Source organism: Buteo buteo, chromosome 10 (assembly GCF_964188355.1).
Source record: "Buteo buteo chromosome 10, bButBut1.hap1.1, whole genome shotgun sequence".
Lineage (NCBI taxonomy): Eukaryota > Metazoa > Chordata > Aves > Accipitriformes > Accipitridae > Buteo > Buteo buteo.
The window spans coordinates 10,836,675-10,863,846 of NC_134180.1; the positions used below are offsets into that span (position 1 = coordinate 10,836,675).

The following is a 27,172-nucleotide window of genomic DNA, read 5'->3' on the forward strand; positions in this document are numbered from 1 at the left end:
CACAGGGCAGGCTGGTCCCATTGCAGATGTAGTCACCAGCTGTGGCCACTGTAGGCCATTGTGGCTTGGTGGCTCCGTACCCAGCATTGTGGGAGACCTAGCTTCTACGGGCCACTGGGAGTCAGGAATTGCCACAAAGAAAGCCTCCTGACCCCCAGCCATATGCTGTTCCTCCTTGTGTCACTGGCATGATAGCCTTCCAGCGTGGGACTTCCAAACCTGGCCCAGATGGTCCAGGTGCTTCTGGTCCAGAGGGGATGCTCAGGTATGGCTGGGGACACATGGGGCTGTGGCTGCAGCAGGTTCCATGGGATGGTTGCTTCATCGAATGCTGCAAATCCCATTTTCCAGAGCACCAGAAACACTGATTCAGCCAAGTGGACAGAGCAGGACAGCTGTGGGCAGCTTCAAAGCAAAGTCCTAACCCATGAGGGGTCCTGTGAATGTCCCCTGCCTTGGTGACATGGGATGTTTGTGGGATTTGGGAATGTCCACAGGAGGCAGTTCAGCTGGTACTATGCAATCAGCTTGCCCTGGTCCCTGTCATGCTTTGTGCCGGTGGTGCACTGAAGCAAATGGAGTTGGGTGCCTTGGGCTCACCACTGTCACTGGAGAGGCTGGAGCTGGCTGCAGGGGCACTGTGGCAGGGCCACCCACCTTGTGCAGGGCTTTTTTGTCTTTCCCAGTCCATATGTACAAAGCTTATCTGGTTGCTTAAAAAATAATAATAAATTCCCACAATCTTTAAGCAACTTTTTTTATTGTCTTTGGTTTTAAGTCTCTTGCCAGGGTGCCATGTGGCATGTCTCTCTGGCTCTAGAGTGAGCCACCCCCTGCTCCCTGTCCCCAGGGAGGTGGGGTGTGAACACACACAGATACTCTTTCCTTACCTTTAAGGTGGGTTAATTACAAAAAGTGATTGGGATTGGACCTGTTTGTGGCATAACTAGCAGAAGACCATCTGCAAAAGTGTCCTCACAGCTAGTGGCACAGCAAAAGCTGCCTGGGTGGCAGCCTTGAATAGGGACAGCATTGGAGGTGTGTGTGTCCCCAGCCCAAAACCCAAAGGAGCTCTCCCACCTTGCTGGCACAGTGCTGGGAGAGTCCGTAGTTTGGGGCAGAGGAGGGCATGCGGGAGCGAGGATGCTGGGAGCAGCTGAACCACCTCCCTCCCCCAGCCTGGCCCCGCTTTGGGTGAAGCAAGGAGGCAAAAGAGGTGGAGGATGGGAAGATTATTTATTTTTCATAGATTTTTATAAAAAATAATTATCAAATACAAAAAATAAAAATAGCAGCAGCCTCCATTGTGAATAAAACCCTAAGGGACAAAAACCGCTCAGTGTCGCTATAGAAGAACAATATTTCAGTACGTAGAAGCTACCCATTCATGAAAAGCACATATGTCTATCAGCCAAGCCAGCACCTCCGGCCCCGCCCAGTTCCCCTGCCCATGGGATATGGTCCCTTCCCTGCATCCACTGCTGAGCAGGGACGAGCTGTTGTTGAGACCAGGATTTTCATGCCAAAAGGCTAAAAATTTGATGTCTAAACACATAGGCATCTAGGTAATGCTGACACCAGGCAGGAAAGGGTTTGGCATGGCAAGATGCTGGGACTTGAAATTCTCCCTCTGTGTGTCACCCTCATCCCATGTCCCCACCATCTGGGGGCTGCTGTGCCCCCTGCTCCTGCTGTGCTGGGATCCCTGGATCTCCCCTTCCCTGTGCTGGTGGAGCAGGACGGGCTGCCCGAGCTGCACAGCCTGGGGATGTTGTTGTGGCTAGAAGAGTCGCAAAGGGCCTTCTTAAAATTTCCTTGGGTTGTTTGAGTTTTGTTTTTTTTTTAATTGAAAAGTAGATCTCTGTCAAAAAATTGCAGCGCTCTGCCAAACTGACAATGCATTTGGGTGATAACCCCGGGATGTTGTCACTTGTGCATGACGGGAACAGAAATGTCAGTGAGTCCCTGCTGCAAGAGGAGATGGGGCCCATCGTCCAGCCCCCCCACCCCACATCCTCTCCTAGACCAGGGCAGGCAGGAGGTGACCCGCCGTGGGGTGATGGGGACACTTGGGATCAGGAAAGGGCCTGGAGAAGGACAAAGCAGCTCCTGTCTGGACGCTGGTGGGATGTCCAGGCACCTCTGCCCCTACTCCTGTCCTCCAGCGAAATATAACTTTAGGAGATGCCTGACAAAAAAAAAGTGGTGGGAGGGGGAAAGCTAGCGAAAACCAAAGGATGCCTTGAAAATCCCCGGTCTCTCCACACCGTGTCACCCTCTCTCCATCGCTCCCGCACTGGACAAACCCTGGCTTGGAGCTTGCCTCCACCAGCACAGGCCATGGGGGGAGGATGCAGCGGGGCAGCCTTGGGTCTCTTGGTCCCAACCTGCAGCGGGACCCGTGGACACGGGGGTCCATGCTTCTCCTCTGTGGTCCCTTCTCTGCTCTCCTCTTTCTATCCCTTTTCTCTGCCTCTTTGCAGCACAAAACCATCGGGGATAACGCCAGCTGGAGTCAGGCACCTTCCCTACCTGCTGCCTCTATGGGACTGGGTCCAGGCTGCCAAGCTGAGCTTCTGGGAATCAACTGGGGGGGCGGGGGGCAAAGTTTCTAGCTGGGCTTTGGGGCTAGAAGTGGATCTGAAGATTTTCACTTAGTGCCTACAGGAGGAAGAGACTCATGAAAGCCAGCGACTGTATATCCACCATGATGGGCTCGGCCATAGACATAGTAATAAGGAAAACCTCAATGGGAAAAGATGATGCTCAAAGTCTCCTGACAGGTCATTTGGGTCCTGTCTCTCCTTGCATTACAGGGTCTGATCTCCTCTGAGAACTGCTGACAACACTGTTGAAGCTCATGTTTGGAAACGAGATGTGGGAAAGAAAAGCAGGACCGCTTCATCATCCTTCATTCAGAGCATCACACAGCTACTCTGAGTTGCACACCAAGTCCCTCGTCTAGTTGGGTGCACCGTGGCCAGGGGGAGTGGGGCAGAGAGGGACTGTTGCATGTCCTTGCTCCTACTGACCATGCAGTGATCCCCATGGACACGTAATCCTTCCCACAGGGCTCTGAAATACTGGGTGACAGGCATCTGCAGTGCCCTTTGGGGCAGCAGTGTTCACCAAATCTGCCATGCTTGCCGGAGTGATGCAAGGGCACAGCAGCATTTCTTCTCAACTTCAAAATCCCGACCCAGGGTCCTAAGCAGAGCAAGGCAACGCACTGGCAAATCCCAAGGGCAAAACTTCATGCCTGCAAGATGCCAAGAGAACAGTTGCAGCCTCCATGCTGCCTGCCTGGGGAGCTCTCTCCTGGCGTGGCCTGGGTGTTTGGCTTCTCTGTCCTCCTTCCAGCTCCCTCTCAGCAAGGAAGAGGGAATTCCCTGCTCCTCCCACCCCAACCTGCGCTTTTACCAATGGTTTGTACTTCACAGCAGCATGGGTGTGTGACAAAGGATATCCTTTCTCAGCTTCATCAAGAGCAAAGAAAATATAATATATATTTATATATATATTATATATATGTATATATATATATAATTAAGTTTAAATATTTGCAGAGAGATCACAACTACCTCGACCTTGCTAAAAGAAGCCTGTACAGCAGAGGGGAGCGAACAGTGACAAAACCCAGAGCAAAGACAGACACCCAGATGCTGGACCAGGACAAATATCCGTGGCAGCACCTAGGCTCTTGGCGTGCAGCCCAGCCCAGCGCATGGCCAAGGTGGTGCCAGACCCTCGGCTGAGCCCCTCGAGTGTGCACTGGGCCCCCGTGTCCTGGCTGGGTTCGGGAGGGAGCAGCGATGGGGAGGGGACAGCCACGCGCCTGCCCTCCCGTGCCGCAGACCGCTGGCTGCTCGGTGGCCTTGACCCATCGCCTCTGTGTGCGGTCACCATCCCCCTGCCTGGCTCTTCCTTATGCCTCCTGCCCCCTCGCACCCCACTGTTCCGCAGCGGCCCCCGTTGCTGCCCCTTCGCTCCTCCGGCGCTCGCCTGACCGAGAGAGGCCCTTCGTGGTGCCGCTACTGGTTCTCCTCGGCTGCCGGGTCACGGCACGTGCATTCGTCCTGGTCACAGTCAGCAGCAAATGGGATCACCTGGGGGGACCAAAGGGAGATGTAAGCCTCTGCTTTGAGATCCCTGGCTCCTGGCACCCCTACGCCTCTGCAAGCCCTCTCCACGCAGGTACAGACAGACAGACACTTTGGGCTGTGCCCTGATGTTGTTGGCATTGTAGAGACTGCCAGGCTCTGCGCTCACTAAGAAATGGGCTGTGATACAAGCTGCCCCTGGCTGAGTTTTGTTCTTAGTGTTTTCCTTTTTGTTAACTTGCGTTTCAAATTTTGCAACCAAGCGTCAGCTTGAGTCTTGTGCCCCAAATGTCAAACCCTGGGAAGAAGTCTCCCCTGGGGGGTGTGAGACATTTGGACTAGGGCTGGTAGTGGTGAGGCACCTCTAGATTTCAGTTTTACTTTGGCCTCTGTTAGAAAGCTCCCCTTGTCCATGTTTGAGCCCATGGACCTGTCCTTCAAGCTACTCCTGGCTCTTCCAGGCTCAGCAAAGCATGAAGGTAGCATACACCTTCTGCACGCACCTCATCTTCTGCACCTCTTGGAGGAACTCAGCCAAGCTCCCAGCTGCAAAGGCTGGCCTCCACACTACCTGATATAGGAGCCAGGTTAGATTCATACAGTTCTTGTGCACTATGGATTAAGAAAACCCAGGCAGGCTGGAGGCTGTGTAAGCAGGAATGACCTTCAGTGGGGCAGGCAGTGGGTCCGTCTCGGGCCACACACAAGCTGTGCTGCTTTGAGACATCCCATGTAGGTGGAGAGGCTCACTGCACATTACTTTCTCTACAACAACTGTATGTGACCTAGCAAGCTTATGTCACCTTAGCTGGTGGCAGCAGAGCAAGGTGGGAGGGCACCAGCAGAGCATCTGGCTCCTGGTTGACAGTTGCCCAGTCATGGGCCTTGGGAGCTGAGAAAAGTTTCCTCCAGAGGTTTTATACATACCAGGCTCAGAGCCAGGAGTTTTTCTTTCTGTGGAAGCACATTTGATTTTTCACAGCCTGTGCCAGTGAGAGGCTGGAGTGGTTTTTTTGGTGTTTAAACCCCATATTCCTGCATCTGCCTTAACAGAGACATGCTGGAGGCTTGTGCCACAGGAGATCTGGGACCTGTGGGGTATGCAAGCTGGGGCTGGACCTCCTGAGAGCCATGGGACTGAATCCCCCCACCTTCCACTGTGAACTCGTCCTTTAGTTTGGCCTGAGATCCAGATGTCTCAGACCTCCTGAGAGCCGTGCCTTGCTCCAAGATGTCATGATACCACTGTGGAGGTTTCACTCGTCACTTGCGTGTAAAGCCTTTTCTCTCCTATCTTAACTAGATCTTCCCAGGATTTTATTTTTCCTTTTCCCTGTATGTGTGTGTGTGTGATGAAAGGAAAAATGACTCAAGCTCCACAACAGAGATGAGAAGATCCAAATTCACATATTTTTGCAGTGAGAAATTATCTCATGCCCTATGATTTGTTTTGCTGTTGGATATGCTTAGAAAGGATGGGCTGTGAGTGCTGGATAGCAAGTTAGGTGGGAGGGGAGGTTGAGATGGGAGACAAAGAAGGGTCTGTGCAACCCCAATGCCAAGTTGCTCCCTCCACGCTATTCCTCCCTCCTTCCCTCCCCAGGAGAATTGGGAGGGAAAGACAGCCTATAGTGGATGCCAATGGACCATACCAAAAATCCCCTGAGACTGCTCAATTATATGACAAGGTGACTTCTGACTCACCGTGGCTAGCACTACATCCTATGGAAGTCATTCCTTTGGGACTTGTTTCCCAAAAAGAGAGGGAATCCCGTGAACCTCAGTGGGAGCTGGGCTGAGCTTTCAGTCCTGCTGGCCTGAGTCCAAACCGCGCTGTTAATCAGTGGGATGATGTCTATCAGCTTCAGCTGGCTTTGGTTTAAAATCATGGGTTTGTTCTCTGTTCATGGGAGAATTGCATTGCAGGCTCGGTTCCATGGCCAGTAAAGCCAAAGAGCATGGCTAACAGTCACCACTTAATCCTAAACCCTGGCCAGCACCACAGAAGATGCTCACTTACCTTCCTGGAGGACAGTGTGGAAGAGCAGCAGTCACCCCCGTCATACTGGCAGTATGCCCGGTTGTTGATGGTGTCGCACCAGCCGTCTGCTTGGAAGGGCTAGGCAGAGAAACCAGTCTTTGCTAAAAGGGTTTTTCAAAAGCATAAAGTTGCCCCCAAAAGCAGAGGTCCCATGTCCTCAGCAAGGCCCCTGTGCACCTCTGATAAGGGCTAAGGCCCAGTTCCACCATACACAACCCCCTCTTCAAAGCCAAAGGGCACCAGAAGACTGGTATCCTGGATGGTGTGTATGGAGAACTGGGTGCTCGGAGGGCAGCAGCTGTATCTCAAGGATCAGGGAATTGTGTCAGGAAGCAAGAAAGCAAATCCACATCGCTAGAGACGGCTCCAACCTGAAAGCCACAAGTCCCCATTCTCATCTCACTCAGTGCTTCTCCATAGAGTCCATTGCCACCCAACTAGCAGTCAGTTCACCACCTCACTGTAATCCAGCTCTCTGCATGTTCACAGCTGGGGCAGGGCTCTGTAAGAAGCTGACCCAGCTCTTCTCTCCAACATCCCTCCTCCAAAAGAGCTTGACTCTGAAGTTGAGCTTGGTGACCTGGCTTGGGCAGCTAAGTACAGAGAGGCTGTTATGAAGATTGGTAGAGCATCCTGCTAGAGGATCAATCTCAGGAAGGTAGGTGCTATGTCTCCCTTGGACAATGAGAAAGGTTCAGCAAGGCCAGGAGTCTCCCAGAAGTACTTGCACTCCAGGCAAGCCAAGGACTGGCAAGCCTTGGTTGCAAGGACTATGCCTTTTTCAGAATGCTCTTGCTCTGGCTCTGACCCTCAGGAAAATGTCCCCAGATTCCTCTAGACTCTCCACTGGAGGCTTTAGTACATGACTCCACCAAACTTGCTGGGTTGGACTACAAGGCTACTTATCTGGTGGCCAGCTGGGACAAACAGAAGGGGTCTTCATTAAGCACTAGCTCCCTGCAGGCAAAATCCAACTCTTGATTGAGCAGACAGGGCACCAGCCTACTGATAACCAGAAATAGTGGCAACCTGGCCACCTTCCAGCTTCAGTTTTGGCCATCTTCCTCCTCATTTCTTTTCTTTGTGGCCCAAATCTCACCATCTGTAAAGAAATTGTATCGTTGAGTGGTGGGGGATTTTGCATTGCCAAAATAATGGTGGCTCTTCTTTGCAAGGCACAGCCCAGTGCCCTTTGCTGCTCTCCTGTGAGTCACTGTCAGGTCTGCCTAGACAACCAGGGATTTGCAGATCCCAGCTTGCCTTGGTGCAGCTCGGATAAATGCTCTATCACTAACAAGTCTTCTTTACTTTCAGCTCTAATATGGAAACAGAAAGCTATTGCAGCAGAACAGCTCTCCATCCAGAAATGTTAAATGGCACACGCAGCCATTCAAAAATCCATTTTATTGTTGTTTAGCTACATGAGTCATCTGATCAGAGAAGAGAAACAAGCAACTGGGGCTGGGAAGCAGCCAACTAGGGCTGAGAAACAATGCTGTGTGACTGGTGCAACCAAACAACATGCATGTGAAGCACTTGCAATGAACTGTCAGGAACAATCTGCAGCCAAGGTTTATTTATCACAGATACACATCAGCACTGCCAAGCAACAGCCGAATGTGCTAACAATGGAGAGGCCATTCATTAACTGAGTGATTAGTAATGAAATGCTTCTCCCGCTCCAGGCTCTGTGATGGTAGCTACTGGCCCAGCAACCATGGCCAACCTCCAGGAGGACTGCTGTCATCAGAAAGGGCTCTTGGTGAAAACCTGGCCACCCCTTTGCTCATGGAAGCAGCTGACCTGCTTCACTGGATCTGGTGGCCCCAAACAACAGCTGGGCTTCAGAAAATACCTGGACCAAGCCTTTGATGGACACTTGCCCGTAGCACCCCTAAAACAGATGACAACCAGCTGAAAAATGTCACCACCCTGCAATAGCCCTGCATCCACGGCACCAAAGCCAACATGTGGGACTGGTGGTAATGCCAATAAATCAGAGGAAAAAGCCATACCAAAACCAGGGAACTGATGTAGCTTTTTGTCATCATGACTCACAAGGAACAGAAATGGGCTCAATGCAGGCTAATGTCACTTTAGGAAGTAGCAGCAGATTATGACAAACCACCCAGTCTGACTGTGCTATCAGTACCACAGTTCCTGGGCCAAATCCAGGCAGCCACAGAAAGATCACATTTTCCTGGAAGATCTCACAAGAGAAGATGACCAAGCACACCTTCCTACAGGTGGGAAACTGAGGCACAGCTGGGTTAGGTAGCTCACTCAAAACCAAGAAGGGATTTGGCTTCCATCATTGCTGTCACAAACCATGTCCAGAGGAGACCAGGGTGCAATTTCGCCAAGGTTAACACTCCTTTTCCATTGAAAAGCATCAGTAGGTCTTAAATGATGGTGATCAAAGAAAGCCTCTGAGCCATGAAGCAGCTTTGAGAACCAGGAGATCCAGGACAGGGATGCTGGGACTGCCTGGTGCAGGGATGCAGGCAGGGGACTGGCCAGAGTCACTGGCAGAGAAGAGCTCTTCTGGGTGTGATTTGCTTTTGCAGCCTTCCACGCGGTGGAGTTTTTCCTTGAGCTTTGCTCCATATGTCATGACTCACTGGCAAAACAACACCCGCCGCTTCGGTAGTTTCCATACAATTATGGGGAGGTTTGCCCATCCCGGCTGCACAGGTCTGAAATGATTTCCAGATCTTGTGTGAAAGGTGGGGGGAGGACAGAGTCAGGGACAGGACGAGGAAGGAGAGGCTCTCAGTTTCTCTCTATACCTATTAGGGCTAATTGCCCCCTCCTCTCAATCTGCCGGAACCCGTACCCCACCCTAAACAAATACAGGCTCCTATAGCAACACTTGTTGGGGAAACTTAACAACTCATGCTCCAAATTACATTGGAAAAACATATGAGGGGAAAATAAAAAATGACTAATTGGATTTGAGGCTCAAGAGAGCCAGGCGCAGGATTTGGGGACTGCTGTCCCTGCTCCTCACCCAGTGCCTGGAGGACACAGTGACTCCCATTGCTTCGCCTTCACAAGCATCTCCAGCTGGTTTCATCTTTGCAAGCAGAAAGAGCAAAGTAAGGTGCTGGTGGATTACCCTTGAGGGCACAGGCACCCTCGTACTTGCATCAGTCTCATTTTAGTCTTGTAAGAATCATGGCAAGGGAGAACATGGGCAATGCAATGTACTAAGAGCACGTGATGTGAGAGGAAAACCCGTACAGACGCTGTTCAGCCTGTGCTTGGGCCGTGTGGCTCCACAGAAAGCAATGCCAGCAGGGAGAGAAGGGAGGTTTGCCTGGGTCGGTGACTTGCAGGAACACCCGACAATGTTTCAAGATGCTGACAAGAAAAAAGAAGACACCAGTGCCCAACCATGCCATACGAAGGCAATGGATGTGATCCAGGAAAATGGCCAGCTGGGTTTCAGTCACCAGAATATGCATCCTCCAGTGTGCGGGGAAAAAGGGCTGGTTGAAATGGCTCCTATAAATTGGGAAAAAATGAATAAGGTCATTGCTGCAACCGCCTCACACCACATTAAGTGATAGGGAGCTGCTCGGCTAGGTGGTAAGCCACCGCGGCAGCCAGGCTGCGTCAGCAAATCTCCCCGCTCGCGCCATCCATCTTCCTTGTTTATTCAGACAGGAGCTTCAGCGGGGCATGTGTTAGCACGTGGAGGTGCAGCATCTGGCACTGCTGGGCCCAAGCCCTGCACTGCCGGCATAAAAATAGTAACCGCGAATCAAGTGCTTGGCAATTTAAACAGGCTAAAAACCCACGCGTTTTCAAAGCCGGGAATCAGCACAAATGAAAAGAGAAAAAAATTAAAGGGGAAAAAAAAATAGAGGGAAAAATATTCCAGGCAAAGGAAGGATGTGAGAAAGACTGGTTAGATCCCACCATATCCCAGGCAGAAGCATCTCAGAGGGCTCGGCAGTACCATTTGTCTCGAGGCTTCCAGGAGATGCCGTGCAGGAAGTACCGTCTCCACGCGGTGTTTTTCCACCATCCCTGCGGAGCCCCAGGGCCTGGGCCAAGCTGGCTGGCTCCCTCCTGGGGGGCTGCTGGCCTGCTCAGCAGGGAGCTCCCAGTGCCACTGGGGAAGCAGGCAGGGTCCAGACACTTTTCTTCAAATCCATCTTACGTGTAGGTTGATTCACTGCGAAAGAGCATGAAAGGGTGCAACAGAGTGAGGGAAAGACGGAGCATGAAGAATAAATCACAGACGCCATCAGTATCATACATACTTCGGTGCTGCATCACAGGCATTTGATGAACATTATTTCCCAGGAATGCAGGTTTTGCTCTGGTTGAGCAGACCTGAAGGCCCAGTACCTTGCTTTTGGCGATGATCCATTCCAGATGCTTTGGAGGAAGGTGGAAAAAAGCACCCGGTCAATTGTGTAACTGAAGAGCTGAAAAGACTCTCCTGCACTGCTGTCGGGATGGAAAGTGCTTGCAATTTCAATCTGCCCACAGCTAGAGAAAGCCCAGATCCCAGTTTCAGGGAATGAGGTCCAGCCTTAAAAAGCAAAGTGTTTCCTTTCCCCCCAGCCTTTGGGAGGCTGCACAGGTCCTGGGCTTTGCAACTGTGCTGCTCCCATCCAAGCAGGGCGCATAGTTTGCTTTCACGCTGCTTCTAAGTCAGCATGGATTTTGCTGTCCTTTCGTCCTTCCCTTTGGGCATTGGTATTTGGGGCATTGACCTTGGACCCTTTGCATGCTGAGACAACCACATGTGACCCTGCAGCTGAGGGTCAGGTGTCTTTGTCCTTCTCAGCTCTCACTTTCCAAGCAGCTCCAGAGGAACAGGGGATCTGTCATTTCGGCAGGGGAGACAGGCAGGGACTGGCCCTGGAAAAGCTGCGGCTGCCATCAGACCCACGCCTTGTGCATCAGCTTCACCGCTGTGAATTCTGCTCTTGCGATGGATGAGTCGTTAGTGGTGGAAGGATCAGTTGGAGGAGACAGGAGGGAGATGGCAAGGCAGGGGAGACAGGGACAGGGCTGGGCGGTAAACCTCTGCTGGGGAAGTGTCTCCCCTCGCTGTGCTTGTGGTCTTTCAGGAGCCTTGCAAGGTCTTTGAGAGCAAGCCCCCGAAAGTGTCAGCATGTGCTCAGCACCAGAAATGAGAAAGTAGCAGTAACCAGGGCCAGGCTCTCACCGAACACAGCTGGAAACCCCAGCCCAATTGGTGACAGAGGGATGTCAGCCCAAACCAGGACTCGCCGAACCACAGGACATGAACCTTGAGCTGCCCCAGGGCTGGAGACTGCTGCAGCTTCAGGGCTCTAAGATGTGCAAGCTGCTGCACATGGTGGGGGGAGCAAGCAGGGGCGCGTGGGGAAAGGAAAGCACGAAAAGGCTGCAGCAGCCCTTGGCCAGAGCTAGGCAGAGGGCAGCTTCTCCCAGCTGGATGCCTTTCTTTCCTTCCCACCTCAGCCACTAGCCAAGATATTTCAAAAGCTCTGGGAGGTCCCTGGGAGGACTTGAAGAGTGCCCAAAGCCTTGTTAAAAGTTTGGTTCACTTAAAGCCCCTATGCATCCACCACCCCAGCTTGGGTCCCTGGAAATTACCCCTCCCATCCCTGCCCACATCCCTCCAACATCGCTCCAAACCACTGTTTCCCTACAGAAAACGGGCTGGTGTCAGTCCCTTCAGCCACAGACATGGCAGGAGCTAGTTAAAGTGATACTATAGCCCAGTGTCCCCAGGACACATCCCTTTCCTTGCACACACACGCACACTCACACTGGTGAGGCAGAGAGCCCGGCCATTCTTGGCTCCCCCTGCTTGCCCAGGGAAGTTGACTGGGAATGCAGACTGTGGGAGGAAATGACAATGTTCATTGTTTGGATTAAATATTTTTCTTGGCCCTCTCTCTGTTGCAGCGTGTCTTTTTTTTTTTCCTTCTCCCCCCCTCAACACCCCAAGCACATTCACTTTCCCTCTCTCCTTCCTGAGGCTCTCCGGCACGCAAGGAGGAAATCAGCTCTGAAAAACACAGAGAGGGACAGAGAGGGAACAGGGCTGGCTTCTGCTCAAAAAGCTTTTTGGGATGCCTCACTGCCCTCAGCCACTCCAAGCAGCAAGCGAGCTCTACCTGGCCCATCACAGCGAGGGAGGCAGGGTGAGCACCGCTCAGAGGAAGAGAGCTCTAGAAATTTGGCAAGTGGCACCTGGGACCAACTGGCCTGAAGAAAAGAGAAACAAATTCCTACAGACCTAGTGCTTCATCCACCATTTTTGTGTCTCCCAGTTTCTGTCCCCTGAGCTGTCCCTCTGCTCCTTTTGAACCATGGCAGCTGTCCCCTGGAGCCACATGCCTGTAGGACGGCTTACTTGGGAACATCGTGGACCTGCCCCGTCACCTCAGACATAGCCAGAAAGCAAAATAGAGAAATGCCAATTGTTTCTGAGCTTACTGGTGTCCCTGAGCCACTCACTCATCAGCTCAGCGTGCAGACCACTTTCATCACATCTCAGGTCTTCAGGAACATCTGCTCCAGCTCCAACATCCTTCTCCCCAGGCCTCACTAAGAAAACAGAGGTTTCTTGCTTGAGAAAGTACTCCATATACTCAAAGGAATGTTTCAAGGAAGAGGTGACAGACTGCAAGGCGGCATCCTGCTGTCTGGTTTCAGCCTATGTGCCATCACTTGTACTGCCGCACCCAAGGCAAGCAACAGCCCAGCTCCCAGCAGTCTTGGTATGCAGCTCTAGGTGTTCTTCAGGACAAAGGGGGTCCCTTGGACATGGGTTTCCTGCAAACACCTGGGCCCCGTTTGAATCAACCTGGATTGAATTTGGACAGGATCAGTGTCTGAAGGGGGATGGAGAGCACAGAGGTTAGACTGCTGCTTGGTCTCCAGCCTGAATGCTGCTGTAGGTGACCATACTGGGAGAGCAGGTCTTTGCCGTCACGGTGTCTGAAAGTGCTTCTGTGTCCCAGGCCAGGATTTGGCTTGGACACACTTCTGCTGCAGAAGTGAGTATGTGGCACTTTGGGCTACTGAATGGGGATGCATTTCTTTATCCGTGTCCTGCTCTGTGGCTTGCTCCTCAGGGACCCCATGTCTCAGCAGACAGTGACCTAGAAAGCGCTTTGCACAGTCCGCAGGGACAAGAGTGAAGAAAGGGTTGGAAAGCTGGTGTAGATGAACGCCACATCAGAGTAGGTCTTTATTTCCATAAAAGCATCTGTGTCCATGATGTATTCATGGTGGGGTCCTTGGCCTTGTCCTTTTTTACACCCCGATCTCAGTGCTGACAGGAGAAGAAAAACAGAAGCAGGAAAGAACAAGTGAAGGGAAGCAGAGGAAGATGCTGTGTGTCGACAGTGCTCCTGGCAAGCATGGTGGCTCCCAGAGATGGGTCTCCTGCCCTCACCATCCCCAGGGCTGCTGCTGCACACATGAGAGAAGCCAGGACTTCCCAGGCCACGAGCACCAGCCTGCGATCCTGCCCTCAGCAGCTCGCCTGCTGCCATGGATCAGATCTTCTGCCAAGCTGTTTGTGCAAAATATGTTGCAGGATAGAACGGGTTATGGAAAACAAGCCCTGAAAACCACAAGGGCCTCCTGACCCACTTGTATCTGGTTTCTGCCAAGTTCTTGTTACAGATCTTAAACAGAAAGAAAAACAATGTACGAGGGATGAAGGAGCTGAAGGAGAATGAATATTCGTGTTGGAAGAGCAGTTGGCTGGGCTACGCTTGGGGGTGTTTGTTTATTATTAGAAGCGATTCATTGATTTTTATTTCAGTAGGTGCTTTCAGTGGCTTTCCACTCCCTCTGTGTCACCAGCTACATGACTGTGACTGCTGGGAGAGGGGAAAGCGGAACATGGGCAGGGATGGAGGGATAGCACCTGAGCTGGAGAGGGCAGAGAAATAGTCGTAGGTCACAGCATCCCAAGTGCAGGCCAGCCTGCACAATGTGGCTTGGGGGAGCTGAGGCTGCTTCCACCTCTTTGGGTCTCCATCAGCACTGGTAGTGTGCCTGGGTGCTGTGGTCCTACCTGTGCCAAAAGGCCCCCATTTTTCAGAGCTCTGTAAGCCTGTACCTGTAGGCAGAAGAGCTGCACCTGTCCCCTGTCCTTGCACCATGCTGCTGTATGATCATTTTATTTCCCTCTGCTTTGTCTCTTAAGAAAATGATGTTTCTATAATCACACTCCACATGTGTGCAGGGGACAGAGATGATCTCACAGTTTAGGAAAAGTATGCCTCAACTGAGATTTTGGAAAAGGAATAGGTTTCTTTGGGCTCATCCCCTGGAAGGCTTTATCCCATGCTAAGCAGCCTACGCTGCTCATGCCAAAAGCAGTATGAAAATGTACCTAGCAGGTATGTAGAGAGCTCCAATCTTGCCTTCCACCTCCCCAGCACGAAGGGCTTTGCCTTCACCAGTCAGGGGCTGGGTCTGATCCAGAAGTGACCACTACCTGCAGTCCATGCTCGTTGTACTCCCCCACCGTCTGCACTTGCTGCATTAAGCCTGGTGGAAGGTATAGCCCTGCCTAGTCCTTTCAGTATCTGTTTGTGGCCCTGATGTCCACTACTTTGTTTAATCCCTTTTTGAACTTAAAGCTGCTACTCACCCCTGCAGCCTCATGTGGCACCCAGTTTCAGAGTCCAGTGCTCACTGTGTCCAAAGCACTTTCCTCCACCTGTTTGAAATAAACCCCTTGCCAGTCTCAGTGAGTGCTCCCCACTTCTGCATCCATCTTACCCTGCACCTCTGTGACTTGGCAAACCTCCAGCACTCTTCTGCTCTCCAAACTGAAGAGTCCCAGATGTTTTAGGGTCTCCTTGAAGGGCAGCTGTGGCATCCCCTTAATCATTTTGATTGCTCCGCTGCATCCTCTTGAGATGTGGAGGCCAACATGTTGCGTACTATCCAAAAGTTGAATGTACCAGAATCTAGGGCAACTCATCGAGTCAAGTTTGGTCACCTGGATCACAAAGGCTTCAGACTTTGGCAAGACTCCTGAAGGAATAGCAGTCATGCAGTCTACCTCTCACCTGCTTGCAAGAGCAGCAGTCACATTCAGTAGGATCCTCTTTGCATTTTCAAAGCCAGACAGCAGACAGAGGAAGAGTGCAGGCTGGATAAAGGGGTCATTAAATGCTCCCACGGGGAAAAGAGATGCGAGACTGGTGATGTGAGCATCACAAGAGACTAAATTCTGGCCATGCTGTGATACCTAGTTGCTCTAGAGAGTCTCCCTGGAGAAGCTGGGTTGCCTCTAGTCCTTGTTGCCTTAAGCCCCAGAAGAGCAGAAGAGTATCTCTTTCCCGGAGCGGAGTATCCCACCAGCATCATGTTTCTGCCTGGTTTCCTGTGCTGAGCTTTGCCATGGTACAAACTCAGAGTGCACCCAGGTCTGGGAGAAGGGACACTCAAGGGTCCCCAGCCCCACTGGCAGTGAGGAGCACAGGCAGCTGCCTGCAGCTGGACTCCAGCTGTAGCGCTTTGCCCGGGGAGCGAGTCGCACCCTGTCTCCTGTCACATTAAAGCACAGCGGAACCCTGATTTTAGATGAGGCTTCCCACTGTCCCTATTGCATATGACTTCAAAGGGGTTAATTCTAGCTGACAAATGCTGGACACAAGCCACATACGTGCTGAGTGAGGGTTTTGTGCATGCTGGTGTGAAGAGCCAAGGATCCATCGGGGTCCTCGACTACCTGTTGGATCAAGAGACTCGAGAACAACTTGCAACCACAAACATGCTTCAATCCCTATCTCATAATTTCCATTGTAATATCTCAGGAAAATCACAAAACAGGCAACGGATTAGTGTTTTACGATCGTGATAACATGACCAGCAGCACGCACAAGGGCAGTGAGACCTTGTCCTCATGCAGGCAAGACCTGAGAAATTCCTAGCAGCTCATGCTCACAACAGCTTTCTGGTATGGCCCATCTTCACCCAGGGTGTGAGGCAGAGACCTCAAGCCAAAGTCTTTGCATGTTCCTCCAGCGTGCAGGTGGGGCTGCTCAGAGCAAAGCACAGCGGAGCCAGCCGCAACCGGAGAGACACCGAGTTGTATCAGGAGGGAATTACTACCCTACAAGGCAGACCACAGCTGTAGTAGCTCTTGTCCAGCTCCTACCATACCAGTATGAAGCTCTGCCTCCCCGTGGTCTGCCCAAAGCAGGCTCTTTTAAATCCCTTGCAATTAACCCTTTGCTACCTGCATGCAATAATGAAACAGAGCTGGAGGTCGGGGCGAGGTCAGCATGTTCCACAATGTATAGGCTGCCCAGAAGAGCCTGCCCACATTCACTCTGATCGCTGGAAGAGCAGCTTGCTTTCCTCTGAGTGTATTTGAGCAGGACAGCGATGGTTACTCCATCCTGTGAGTAACACTGGGTAAACACGATGATGATAAAATAAGCGAACTTTTTCACCTAAACCACAGCCACAGTGTGAACCACAGAGCCCCTGTGGTGGGAGATAGTGGGGTGCAGAGCTAGTGAGTTGCACAGACTAGGAGATGCTTTATAGCAGCTACACTCATGCATGGACTATTTTGCACCATGGCAGGAATAATCCAAGGGAGCAACCTGGATCACTGTACATGCTGTCTTCTCTGAAGTCAACAGCCTCACTTGCTCTTGGGCACAGGAGGAGGATAGCTGAGAGGTGGCCACCTCGGGATGGCTTAGGAGGACCTGCCCCAGATGCTCCAAACCCCTCCCTCACAGCACTGAGCACACCACCAGGACCATGACCGCCTTCTCCCAAACCACAGCAGGGAGGAGGGGGTTCTGTCCTCCTCTGCTCCCCTGTCCACTCAGCCCCAAGCCCCCTCCTCTCTCCCCCCACCTCCCCCATGCTGCCATCTGTTTTTCTACTGATGGCAGGGGAGGAGATGTTCTGCTGGCCCTCGAGAGGCAAAGCACACTCGGTGCTAACTTGTATTCCTGACGGGCTCCTGGAAAGGTTTGCATCCCTCCCTCCCTCCCTCGCCCGCTGAACTACGTGCCTCCCTGCTCCGGGGATGAGGAACTTGGCAAGGTGCAGCGAGAGACCAGGAGGCAGACGGACGACCAGATTAATGGAAAGAGAAGGGAGGTGGGGAGAGGAGTGAGAGGGATGAGCAGGCAGGCTGATCTGCTGCCAGTATACGATAAACATGAGCGAGAATCCCTCTAACACCATTACGTGGTGACCTGAACTTTCCAATGCGAGGCAGGGGTCCAGCTGGGGCTGGGAAGGTTGAGGCTTGGCTACTGCCGGCATGCCCCAGCCTGAAGTGCCTCCACCAGGGAGAAACAGTACGAGCAGCCAGGAGGCCTGCATTTCTCTTATGTAGGGTTGTTCTCCTCACTAAGGCATCCAGATGAGAAAGCTGCTTCATTTAACACCGGCTCAGCAGTCAGTGGACAGACAGTGGCATCTCCAAGGGGCTACTCAGACCTGAGGTGACCTGGGCAGTCCACTGGAACAGCATGTCCCTGCCCAATGGAGAGCAGAGGCTGGGCTCCTAAAGGAGGTACCTCCAGTGAGGGATTACTGTGAAATGAGGAGGAACCTGGGACTAAGATGTTCCATGGACATGGCAAGCCAAGCTGAACCATGTCAGAAATGGCAGGGGCTATGTTCTGCAGGGGCAGAACATTTCTTGTGCAGACAAATGAAGGGGAGAACATGAAGAGGAGATGGGGGTGGGGGGCACCACACAGCAAGGACAGATTACACATTATATTCCATCTCTATGCAACTCTTGCTGTCTGATGTCCCCACATCCCACAAGAGATTGGGTCCCAAGTGAAATGGCCCCTGAGAACTGCAGTGCTTTTGGTCACAAGGACAGAAGCAGGAGAAGAATAGGAATGAGGATGGAAGCCAGCACAGATGAAGCAGAAACAACATTCAGGGCATTTTCTGTGGTCAAACGGGGAGACTGGTAACACCTTCCTTCTTCCCAGTGCTGAGCAGCACCTCCCAGAGCAATACTTTGAATGAGACGCTTTTGGTTAAGAGTTATTCTTTATGGCAAGACAATGACTACTATAAAACAGATGTGAAAAAAAGTTATCTAGGAAGACTTGGCTTATCAGTCCAACCTTAACAACCTGCAGCATTGTAGAAGAAAACCCAATGAAAAGAATAATGAAAGACATGTGAGAAGTGAGGAGGAGGAGAACAGGGAGGAGGCAGCTGTGAGCTGTATCAAAAAGGAGAACATCAGGGTGAAAGAAACTATCCGAGGATGAATCTTCATTAGTATTACAGTGAGTGACTGTGACCTTAAAAATAGGCCTGTGATGATGAAACTAATGAGGAAGAAGGCATTGTTCCAGAGAGGAGGATCAGGATATCTGACAAATAGATGACCCAAAGAACTAGAGAGAGAAACAGGATGACATTCACTTGTATAAAATTGAAGGGTGAGCTCTTGTACTGATGGTAAAACATCTGCTGTTAGCTTGGAGCTCATCAGTTGGAAACAAAGGAGGTAGAGAAAGATCTGGGCGTACTTGCTGACCTCAGGATATCTCTGACCTGCCAGACAGACGCAACTGCAGAAATAACAGATATAGTCCTGGGTCCTATCAAAAGAGACATTTCCAGCACAAGGAAGCTTTGTGCAGGGCTTTGGTGAGACCTCAGCTGGAAGACTATGTACTGCTTGTTCATTCCTGATGAAAGATTAATTGAAAGCAGAAAAGGCATTAAAAAGTCTACAAGGGCAATGAAGAGCATGGAGTCTCCATATTTTGGTAGGACACTGCAAGATTTTGGCTTTCTTAAGTTCCTGTATACTAAAACTGCTGTCTAGGATTTCTTTCTAAGAGTAAAAGGGGATGACAAGCATCCAGGAACAGAAAGAGGTAATGTTGGCTGTGAGCATGTCTAGGTGGCAATGAGAAGACAGTGACTGTGACTGTGAGATGCTGGGACTTCAGGAAGTTAGACCCTATCTCTCTCTCACACACGCACACACACACACAAATAAGCTGGCATTTTTCATCATTCCCTATGGGATCTCTTGCTGAAGACACAGACACAAGGTGAAGTGCAGGAACCATAGAAAAGGAAAGGCTGGGGTCGGTCTGGTGTACCTTACCTCATGCCTGTGTCAGCTTTCTCTCACCTGAGCTGCACAGGAAGGGAAGAAAGAGAACCTCATGCCCCATTTGTTTCTTTTTTGGAAGGACCAACTCCCAGAGAGCACAAGGAGCAGTTCTCCCTTGATAGCAGGAGAACCGCAGAGAGGATCACCACAACCATCTGGACTGCTCTTCCACATAAGCCCATCCTACTTCAAATACATTGCCCCAGAGCTGAGCTAAAAGATGTGGGTTAGAAAGACCTGGAGCTCCCAAAACACCAGAGGATCCATTGCTAAGCTCTGGTACTCAACCATCAAACACCTCTCTAGCACACAGCACATCATTCCCCTTGCAGCCCATGTCTTGCAGTAGAGGCGCACAACACAGCCACTGAGTTTGGGAAATAACTGCTGCACCTTCTGTTGACCATAACATTTCCTTCCTGGGGACGTGCCCCCTGCAGCATCACCTTCTCTCCCACAGTTCAGTTGACAAAGAGCTGAGCTAGGCAGAATCGGTGAGCTAAAGCGATCATCTGCATTGAAATGAGCACATAAAAAAAATATCAGCAAACCCCAAAGCTATTTTTGGTGTGCAAGCTTCATTTACATTTTTCTTTTTGGTAAAAATCCAAAATTTTCACATACAACATTCCAAAATACACCCCCCGTTTTCCTTTTATCCTCAATCATAATAGCAACTAGTGCTTGACAAAGACTGCCTATTTTTAATTTCCTTTGTGAACTGACTCCAGGCTGCCTATGATTTTCTCCTGCCTGGTCATTATTCAAAATGAAATGAGTGGCTAACCAATTTCTGCAAGGAATTCTTTGTCTGCAGATTCTTCAGGAGCGGTTTGTTTTGCATATACGAGGCTGGAAATCCTAGTTGTTTTGGTTGGACGCATGAGTCACGCAGGGCTTTTCTGGATCCGTGTTACTCTAGAACTGCAGTTCTGGTTAAGGAAATATTCAGGCTTGGAGTCAGCACGGGCTTTTTGGGGATACCCCTTGCCAGTGAAATCCTTTTGCTAGAACATTCTTCCCAGGCTGGCCAAGAAGAAGCAGGCAAGGAAGGAAGTGGGTTATTCTGCAGCTCCCGTTCCCCAGTACCGCCCTGGCTGTGGGGGACCATACCCAAGGATGCTTGCTCTGGTCTTTCTGCTCAGCCAGCAAGCCCTGGCCCAGCTTGGACCAACCATGAAGTCAAAGCCATCCGGCTTTGCGCTGGAGCCTTCATTGCCAGGAGCTCTCCTGCAAGGAGCAGGCAGCTCGTGCTGGGGGCAGGGGGGCTTACCTCGCACGACTGGATGCAGTGAATGACGGAGGGGTCTGGATACCATCGCAGCCTGCCTGTGCACACAATATGCTGAGGAGGGAAGGAGAAAAGAGCAGTTAGGCAAGGTGGCAGAGGGAGGGCAACAGCCCCCAATGCTTTCTGGAGGTAGGTGGTCTTCCACAAAGCTGCGTTGCTCATCATGGTGCAGAACAGCAGTGGCACCCCCAGGACCCTCCCTGCACCTCTGCCCAGTGGGAAACCCTTTGAAGCCCATCAAACCCAAAGCACCTGCACCTGGTTCACCCACAAACCAGGGTACATTGTTCAAAGCAGAAGCTAGACAGACACGTGTGTGTCTGTATGTAGACTTATATAGATACACAACTGAGAGAGGACAAAGGGAGATGGCAGGGACCACCAGAGAAGTGGGGCTTGGCTGGCAGTACCACCTCATGGTGGCTGACTTGGCCACAAGCTGCTGCTGGGAGGAAGCCACCCAGTGCCATGACAGGCTGAGTCTGCCATCACCTCTCTGTGTGATGTTGGATTCACCAGCTTCTTGCTCGGGATGGGGGCCTCAGCTGGTCATCGCTCGGTGCCTGCATCAATTTGCTTATTGACCCCTGCTCAGGCTCCGAGAACCAGGTCCCGGGAGGACTCACCTCCCCAGACCTGGCCTGAAGCAGATACACCAGACTCATGTTCACTCACGGGGCTGAGGTTATTGTTGGTATTTATGAGGCACGAACTCAGCTGTTGCAGCCAACTGGACACAAGAGCAAGATGCAAAGGGCTCGGTTTCATTGTGCTGGAACGCGTTGTCCCGCTCATTCAGCAGGGGTTTGTGGGGAGCACTTATGATTATAAGGGGGAAGAAAAGCCCCACCGCACATGCGATTTCCTCCTTGTAAAGCTCAGGCAGACTTTGAAATCTGAGGCCCCATAAAATGATGGTTGGCCTGTGAAAGTGTCCTAGGATGCCCTTCACAGCGTGGGAGCTACACAGAGGGGCAGCTCATATGTTTTCTCCTAGCCTCCCATTTGAAATGCACAGCAGCAGGCAGACTGGCTCCAGCATTCCCAGGTATCACGGCAGCTGGGGATAGGGCAGCTCTGCCCACGCCGACCTGCTGCAGGTCCTTCTGCTGCATGTTCGGTCAAGACCGTGATGGGGCTGGGGCAGGATGAGGTCCTGGCCATCCTTAGCCAGTGCAGGGAAGGCAGACCTGGAGGGAGCCGCCATCAGATGGGGCAGAGGCTGGGGGTGCTGGCTGAGCTAGCCAATTCCTGCCCAGCCCAGAGGAGGTTTGCATCCTATCCCGACTGGGGTGTTTCATATGTGGTTGTTGTTCAACTTGAATGGCATTTTAGCATGCTCATATTAGAATATTTGTATTCCTGGCTGGGAAATGAGGGCAGAGGGACAAACCTGCTCGTCTGTGGGATGCAATGAATCAGAGCTGAAAGCAAAACAGGACCGTGCCCTCCTCGAGTGGCCTCTGCAGCTCCCTGCGTGGTTTGCCCCATCCTCTCCATCACCTCAGGATCACGGCAGCTCCCAGGAATGGCAAGCTGTTGGAGGCTTGGAGGAGCAAAGCGGGGAGCAGAGGCAGGAGCCAGGACAGAGAGGAAAACAAGACGGTCCAGGGAGAGAGCTCCTGGCAAAGGGGAGCGCTGTTTCTTAAAATAACGCCTCCCCTCCCTCCTCCTCCTCTCTGCAAAATGCCTCTCTTGCACGAGAGCCCACAGCAGCAGCGAAAGGGAAGCCGAACGCCACTGCCTGAACGGGCCAAGCCATCCAATCCCTCAAAGGCAAGGACTCTTTCCAAGGCTCGTGCTTAACCATCCCACACGCCCCGGCCATCCTCAACCCCCGGCAGCGATCTGTCATGGGTCTGATTCAAGGCGACGTACAGTAGTATCCACAAGCATGATGCTGGGCCTCCTGCGGGTTCCCAGGAGGAGGGGAAAGCATTTAGATGGGAGCACTGGCTCCTGGGAAGATTGTTTGCTTTTCTTTGTTCCACCTCCTTCCGTATGCATCTCGTTTTTATTTTAAGAAATATTCCCCCGACGGAGCTGCTTTTTGGGAAAGTCGTGCCATGAGGATCCAAACTATTTGAGGATCCAAACTATTTGAGCTATTTGAGCTGTTTTGCCTACAAAATGAGTAAGAGATGGGGAGGAAAAGGCTCCCCTGTTCCAGCAGCAGAGGCAACCAGCCGGCCAGCAGATCCTGGCAGCCTGAGACACCTTTCAGCTGACAGTGCCCTGCCTCCTCCCTGGCAGGGAGATGCCTGCCTGGGGTTGCATCTCTGCTGGCAGGTAATCGGGGACCCAGGCTCACACTGTGCCAGGGGCGGCTTTTACTGTCCCAGCCCACTGGCTGACTAACAGCAGCTTAGCAGGTTTAGGCATGCGGCATGTCCTGAAAAATCAGTGGGATTCCTGCACTTAACTTCATTCATTGTGGTATCCTGCAAGTCCTTGAAAACTGGCTTGCGAGCTGATAACTTATGCTGAACTTTGGTATGGGAGAGCAGGAGGCTATTCAGTAGCATCCACAAGGGAGGGAAGAGGGGAAAGAAGTGGTGGGAGGAAGGAGGACCTTGGCACTGGAACCTGGTTATGGGGAGCAGCAGCTACCTCGAGAGCTTGCAGCCTGGGCAGCTCCTTGGAGAGGGCCAGCCAGCCATGAGCTCACTTGTGGTGCTTATCTTTCCAAGTCTTACCATTCTTCACCCAAGGTAAAGACACTTCGGTTAAAAAACACCAGGTAGAGAAGAGGGGGCTCCCATCTATGCTGCTAGTGAACCCCCTGCTAGAGGAATCCACCTTCCCATTTACCTGGACTCTGGTGGGCTGCAGACGGTGATCCATAGTCTCAGCAGTTACGTTTTCGGGCAGGATGACAGGGTCACTGGGAGGTATAATACAGGAAGGTATGCACACAGCACCTGCAGGAGGACAGTGAGCCTTGAGGACTTCATCAGGAACCAGGCAATGATGTTTTACAGGAGGACACCAGACCCAAACGTGTAGGCTCCTCACTAAGGGTAGAGGTGGACATAGAGGAGACCCTTTTCCTCCCTACCTGGGATGACAATTCCTTCCCCAAATCCTGAATTATGCAACAGCCTACAGGAGCTGTGGCCAATTCCCTTCTCTTAGATAAGAGGAAAATTGAACGTGCCTTAAGACATAGATTCAAGCCCTGAGGGCAGGACATGGGATCCAGCATGAAAATAAGTCTGGCCAGATGCTATAGGATGTTTGTTGACAAGTTAGGAAGCTTCTTTCATAGTTTTTCTACCACACTGAATTCCCACTGCCTTCCTACGACCCAGGAAACCACCTTGGAAAACCAGGTGGATCCCAGCCCTAACCCCAGCCTCACATCAAGTCTCTCCAAAGCTTAACCTTAGCAGGCCCTGCCCTTAGAGTTGCCTCAGCCTGTTTTCATTAGACCTGGACGACTGGTGTGTTTGCTTCAGAGTGATACGGGCTTTGCTCAAGCATCCTGTCCAGCGGGATGCCAGATGAGATGCAACGGCTGTGACTGAGCATTGCAGCTTTTCCTGAATGCACAAAGCAACCAAGTCTAGGAGAAAGAAATGGATGATGTGGTCCCTCATCTGGTGAAAGTGCCCTGTTACACACGATTGTCACTGTGGCTTTTATCTAGGACCTGCCACATTAACCCTGCAAATGTCAGCAGTAGTAACAAGTGGAGAGACCTTGTGGGGGATGGAGGGCTAGACATTAGGAAAACTACTGCAAAGGGCTGGGTTTGCCCTAGAGACGAGTCCCTGCTACTTCTGAAAAAAAAGAGATGCTTACACTGGAGCCAGCTTTAGCTTTAAGTCTTGCCCATGAGTACAACCAGAGCATGCACAAGGCTAAAGCCACGCTGGCTCTGTGTTTAGAAAAAGGATGGAAGAGAAAACAGGAAATTTTTTTTTCATAGATTTAGTGGGGATTGGTACTAGAAGAGTCATTGTGACCTTCAGCATTCTGGGAGAACTGAGTCAACATAAGGTTTGTTTTTCTGTTTAGCTTTTCTCTGCCCTCACCTATGCCGTGTCCCTGCTCGCACTTGTACTCCACGAAATTCAGCTCCGGGGGTGGCAGGCAGGTGCCCCATAAGCTCTCACACAGTTTGAACTCCTCTGTCCATAAGCCCTCCTTGGTGCAGACGATGGGAACCTGCAAAGCAGAGGGAGAGCAGCCGGTGTTACTACTGGTAGGGCAAGGCTCACCCTGCCTGGCCACTGCCCAGCTCTAGGGGTGGGAGCACAATACAAGGACCCCCCTCCTGCTAGTGAGGTCCAGAGGGAAGTTCTCCAGGGCAGCTGGGTTGCAGCCATGTAGTCCAGCCTATGCATGCTTTGCACTACTGACCAGAAAGCGAATTGTTTTCCAGCTGCTCCTGGATCCCACCAGAGGGAATCGACCACACTTCTACTGACAAGCAGGTTGGATGTGAAACCTGGGTGGAAGAGCCTGGCAGGCAGCAGCCTCCATCCCCAGGCAAGCCCTTTGGGTAGCAAGCCTGCTGCAGCAAGGTTGCCCTTCATCCCAGCAGCATTCACAGCAGCAACCCAAACCTGCTGGAAACCCTCTACTTCTGCTTTCCCACCCTTTTCACTCAAGACAAGCAGGCTTACTTAGGACCATGACTTTTTGGAAGGGTCACCAGGGAGCAGGAGAACGTCCCCAGGTAGTGATGCACCCCGGGCCATGGTTGGTATGCAGCAAGAAAAGCTTTAGGTTTGCAGGGAAACTGCTGTTCGGTGGTACAAGGGCATTTAGCCAAGCTGCTGTGTGGTCAGAGGGCACGGGGAGCCCCGCTGTTCTCAGGTGGTCAGAGGGCACGGGGAGCCCTGCTGTTCTCAGGTGCTCTGGAGCACAACGCTCGGCCAGTCTCTGCCTCTCCCCCAAGTCACTCACCTGTTGCCCCCGCGGCTCGCAGTTGAGGACGCACCGGCTGTCCAGCTCAAAGCCGTGGGTGCAGTTGTACATGCCCTCGAAGACGGGAGGGGGGGGCTCACACACCACGGGGACGCAGTGCCCCTCTTCCCACTGCCCGCTCTCCAGGCACTGGACCTTCAGGAACTTCCTGGGGAAACACAGATGCCAGACTGGGCTGCGGCACCCCAAACAAACCCAACCTTGGCTGGACCAAGCATCCCACAGAGGCAGGAGCAGCCTAGAGACATCTCTCCTGGAGCACAAGCAAGCCCCCCTGCGTGGGGCTTTCCCATGCTATCCCACCCCTCGCCCTAGGCAGATCCTCCCAAAGGGACAGCCCACGCTCAACCAAGACCTTTTTCCCCTCGCTGGGGGGATCGCGCTGATTTAGGAGCACTGGATACTTTTTCCTTGCATTCACCACCCCGTTGCTCCCCACCTCTCGTGGTACCCCTAAACCATTCCTCTCTGCCCCGCAGCCCCTGCGGGTCCCAGACTGCTTTGTCCCACCGCCAGTAGCTACAGACTTTGCTGGATGGAGTGAGCCTCCACCAGTAAATCCTGCTGGCCTGTGCCCAGCTGCTCCTGAGGCTCCTCTTTGTACTCCAGCCAGATCTGTCAATCCCGCTCTCGCCGTGGAGCTGTCATACTGCAGCAGACCAATACCATCTTGTGCTGCTAAAACAGCCCAGGCGCAAACTACTTGCCAAAAAAACAGTGAAAAAGAAAGGAAGAAAAATTCCAGGAGCAAAGTCCACCCGCTTTTCAGTCTCCTGTCCTTGGCAGCAATACAGACATCGCATCTTTTACACAGAGGCATCAAAACCCCACAAGGCATCTGGCTGGCTGGGGACCGCTCTCCCAGAAGAGGACACGTCATCGCAACCCCAGACTTTGACACATAGGTTTTGACAGCGCTGATGGGCTTTACCTGAGCCAGTGCTGATTGCTCCATCCTTAACAAGGCTTTCCACCCCCCCGCCACCCCCTCCACTCCTGTGCTTCTTTACTAGACAGCCTGCTCCAGCTTCTTGCCCCTGCCCTCTCCCACCACCAGTGCCAGCCGGCAGGGCTCCAGGTGCACGTTATGGAGTTTATAGCATGCTGCAGGTATGCGGAGGGTGGTTTAACTGGGTTGGAGAAACCCCTGGGGGCAGGCACTAAATTGCCTGTTGCTCTCAGCAGCAGCAGACATTGCGTGGGGCCACCCAGCTGCCCCCCAACACACGGTGCGGGGTCACACAGCCCGGAGAGGCAAGGGGACCCCATCTACACCCCCACTGCCAGACCTGGAGCAGGAGCTGGTGGCCATCCCCATCACATTTCTGCTGGAACTCCTGGATGGGAAATTTGAGAGCTTCTTGAAACATTCTCGTCTTTTTAAGTATTTACAGCTCTTACAGATTCCCCTTCTTCCTTCAGAAATCGGAGATCTGTTTTTCCTAAAGACTGTATAAGGGAGGCAGTGGGTTCCTGCTGTGGTGAATTCAGGCTTCAGCAGGTGATGTGGAGGCAGGCAGGGGAGCGGACATGGCAGGTCCCCTGGCACAGAGCTCTGCACGGTATCTTCCCACAAGACCATGCCAGGAACACGGGCTGCCATGGTGTGAGCATCTGAGCAGCAAGGGGTCTGGCAAAGTCACCCCAAGAGCAGTAGCCTTGAATTGACGGAAAAGAACTGCAACTAC

At 52.1% G+C, this 27,172-nt stretch overlaps 1 protein-coding gene across 1 annotated transcript in view; it reads right to left on the reverse strand.

The window, feature by feature from the left end:
* Positions 1-4,031: 4,031 nt before the first annotated feature.
* Positions 4,032-27,172, reverse strand: part of PAPPA2 (pappalysin 2) — a 93,979-nt gene continuing 70,838 nt past the window's right edge. The window contains exons 17-22 of the mRNA XM_075037543.1: positions 25,464-25,632; positions 24,587-24,719; positions 23,361-23,470; positions 20,532-20,603; positions 6,121-6,219; positions 4,032-4,106 (exon numbers count right to left, since the gene is read on the reverse strand). Coding sequence (XP_074893644.1) covers positions 4,032-4,106; positions 6,121-6,219; positions 20,532-20,603; positions 23,361-23,470; positions 24,587-24,719; positions 25,464-25,632 — 658 coding nt within the window. The remainder of the gene's footprint in view (positions 4,107-6,120; positions 6,220-20,531; positions 20,604-23,360; positions 23,471-24,586; positions 24,720-25,463; positions 25,633-27,172) is intronic.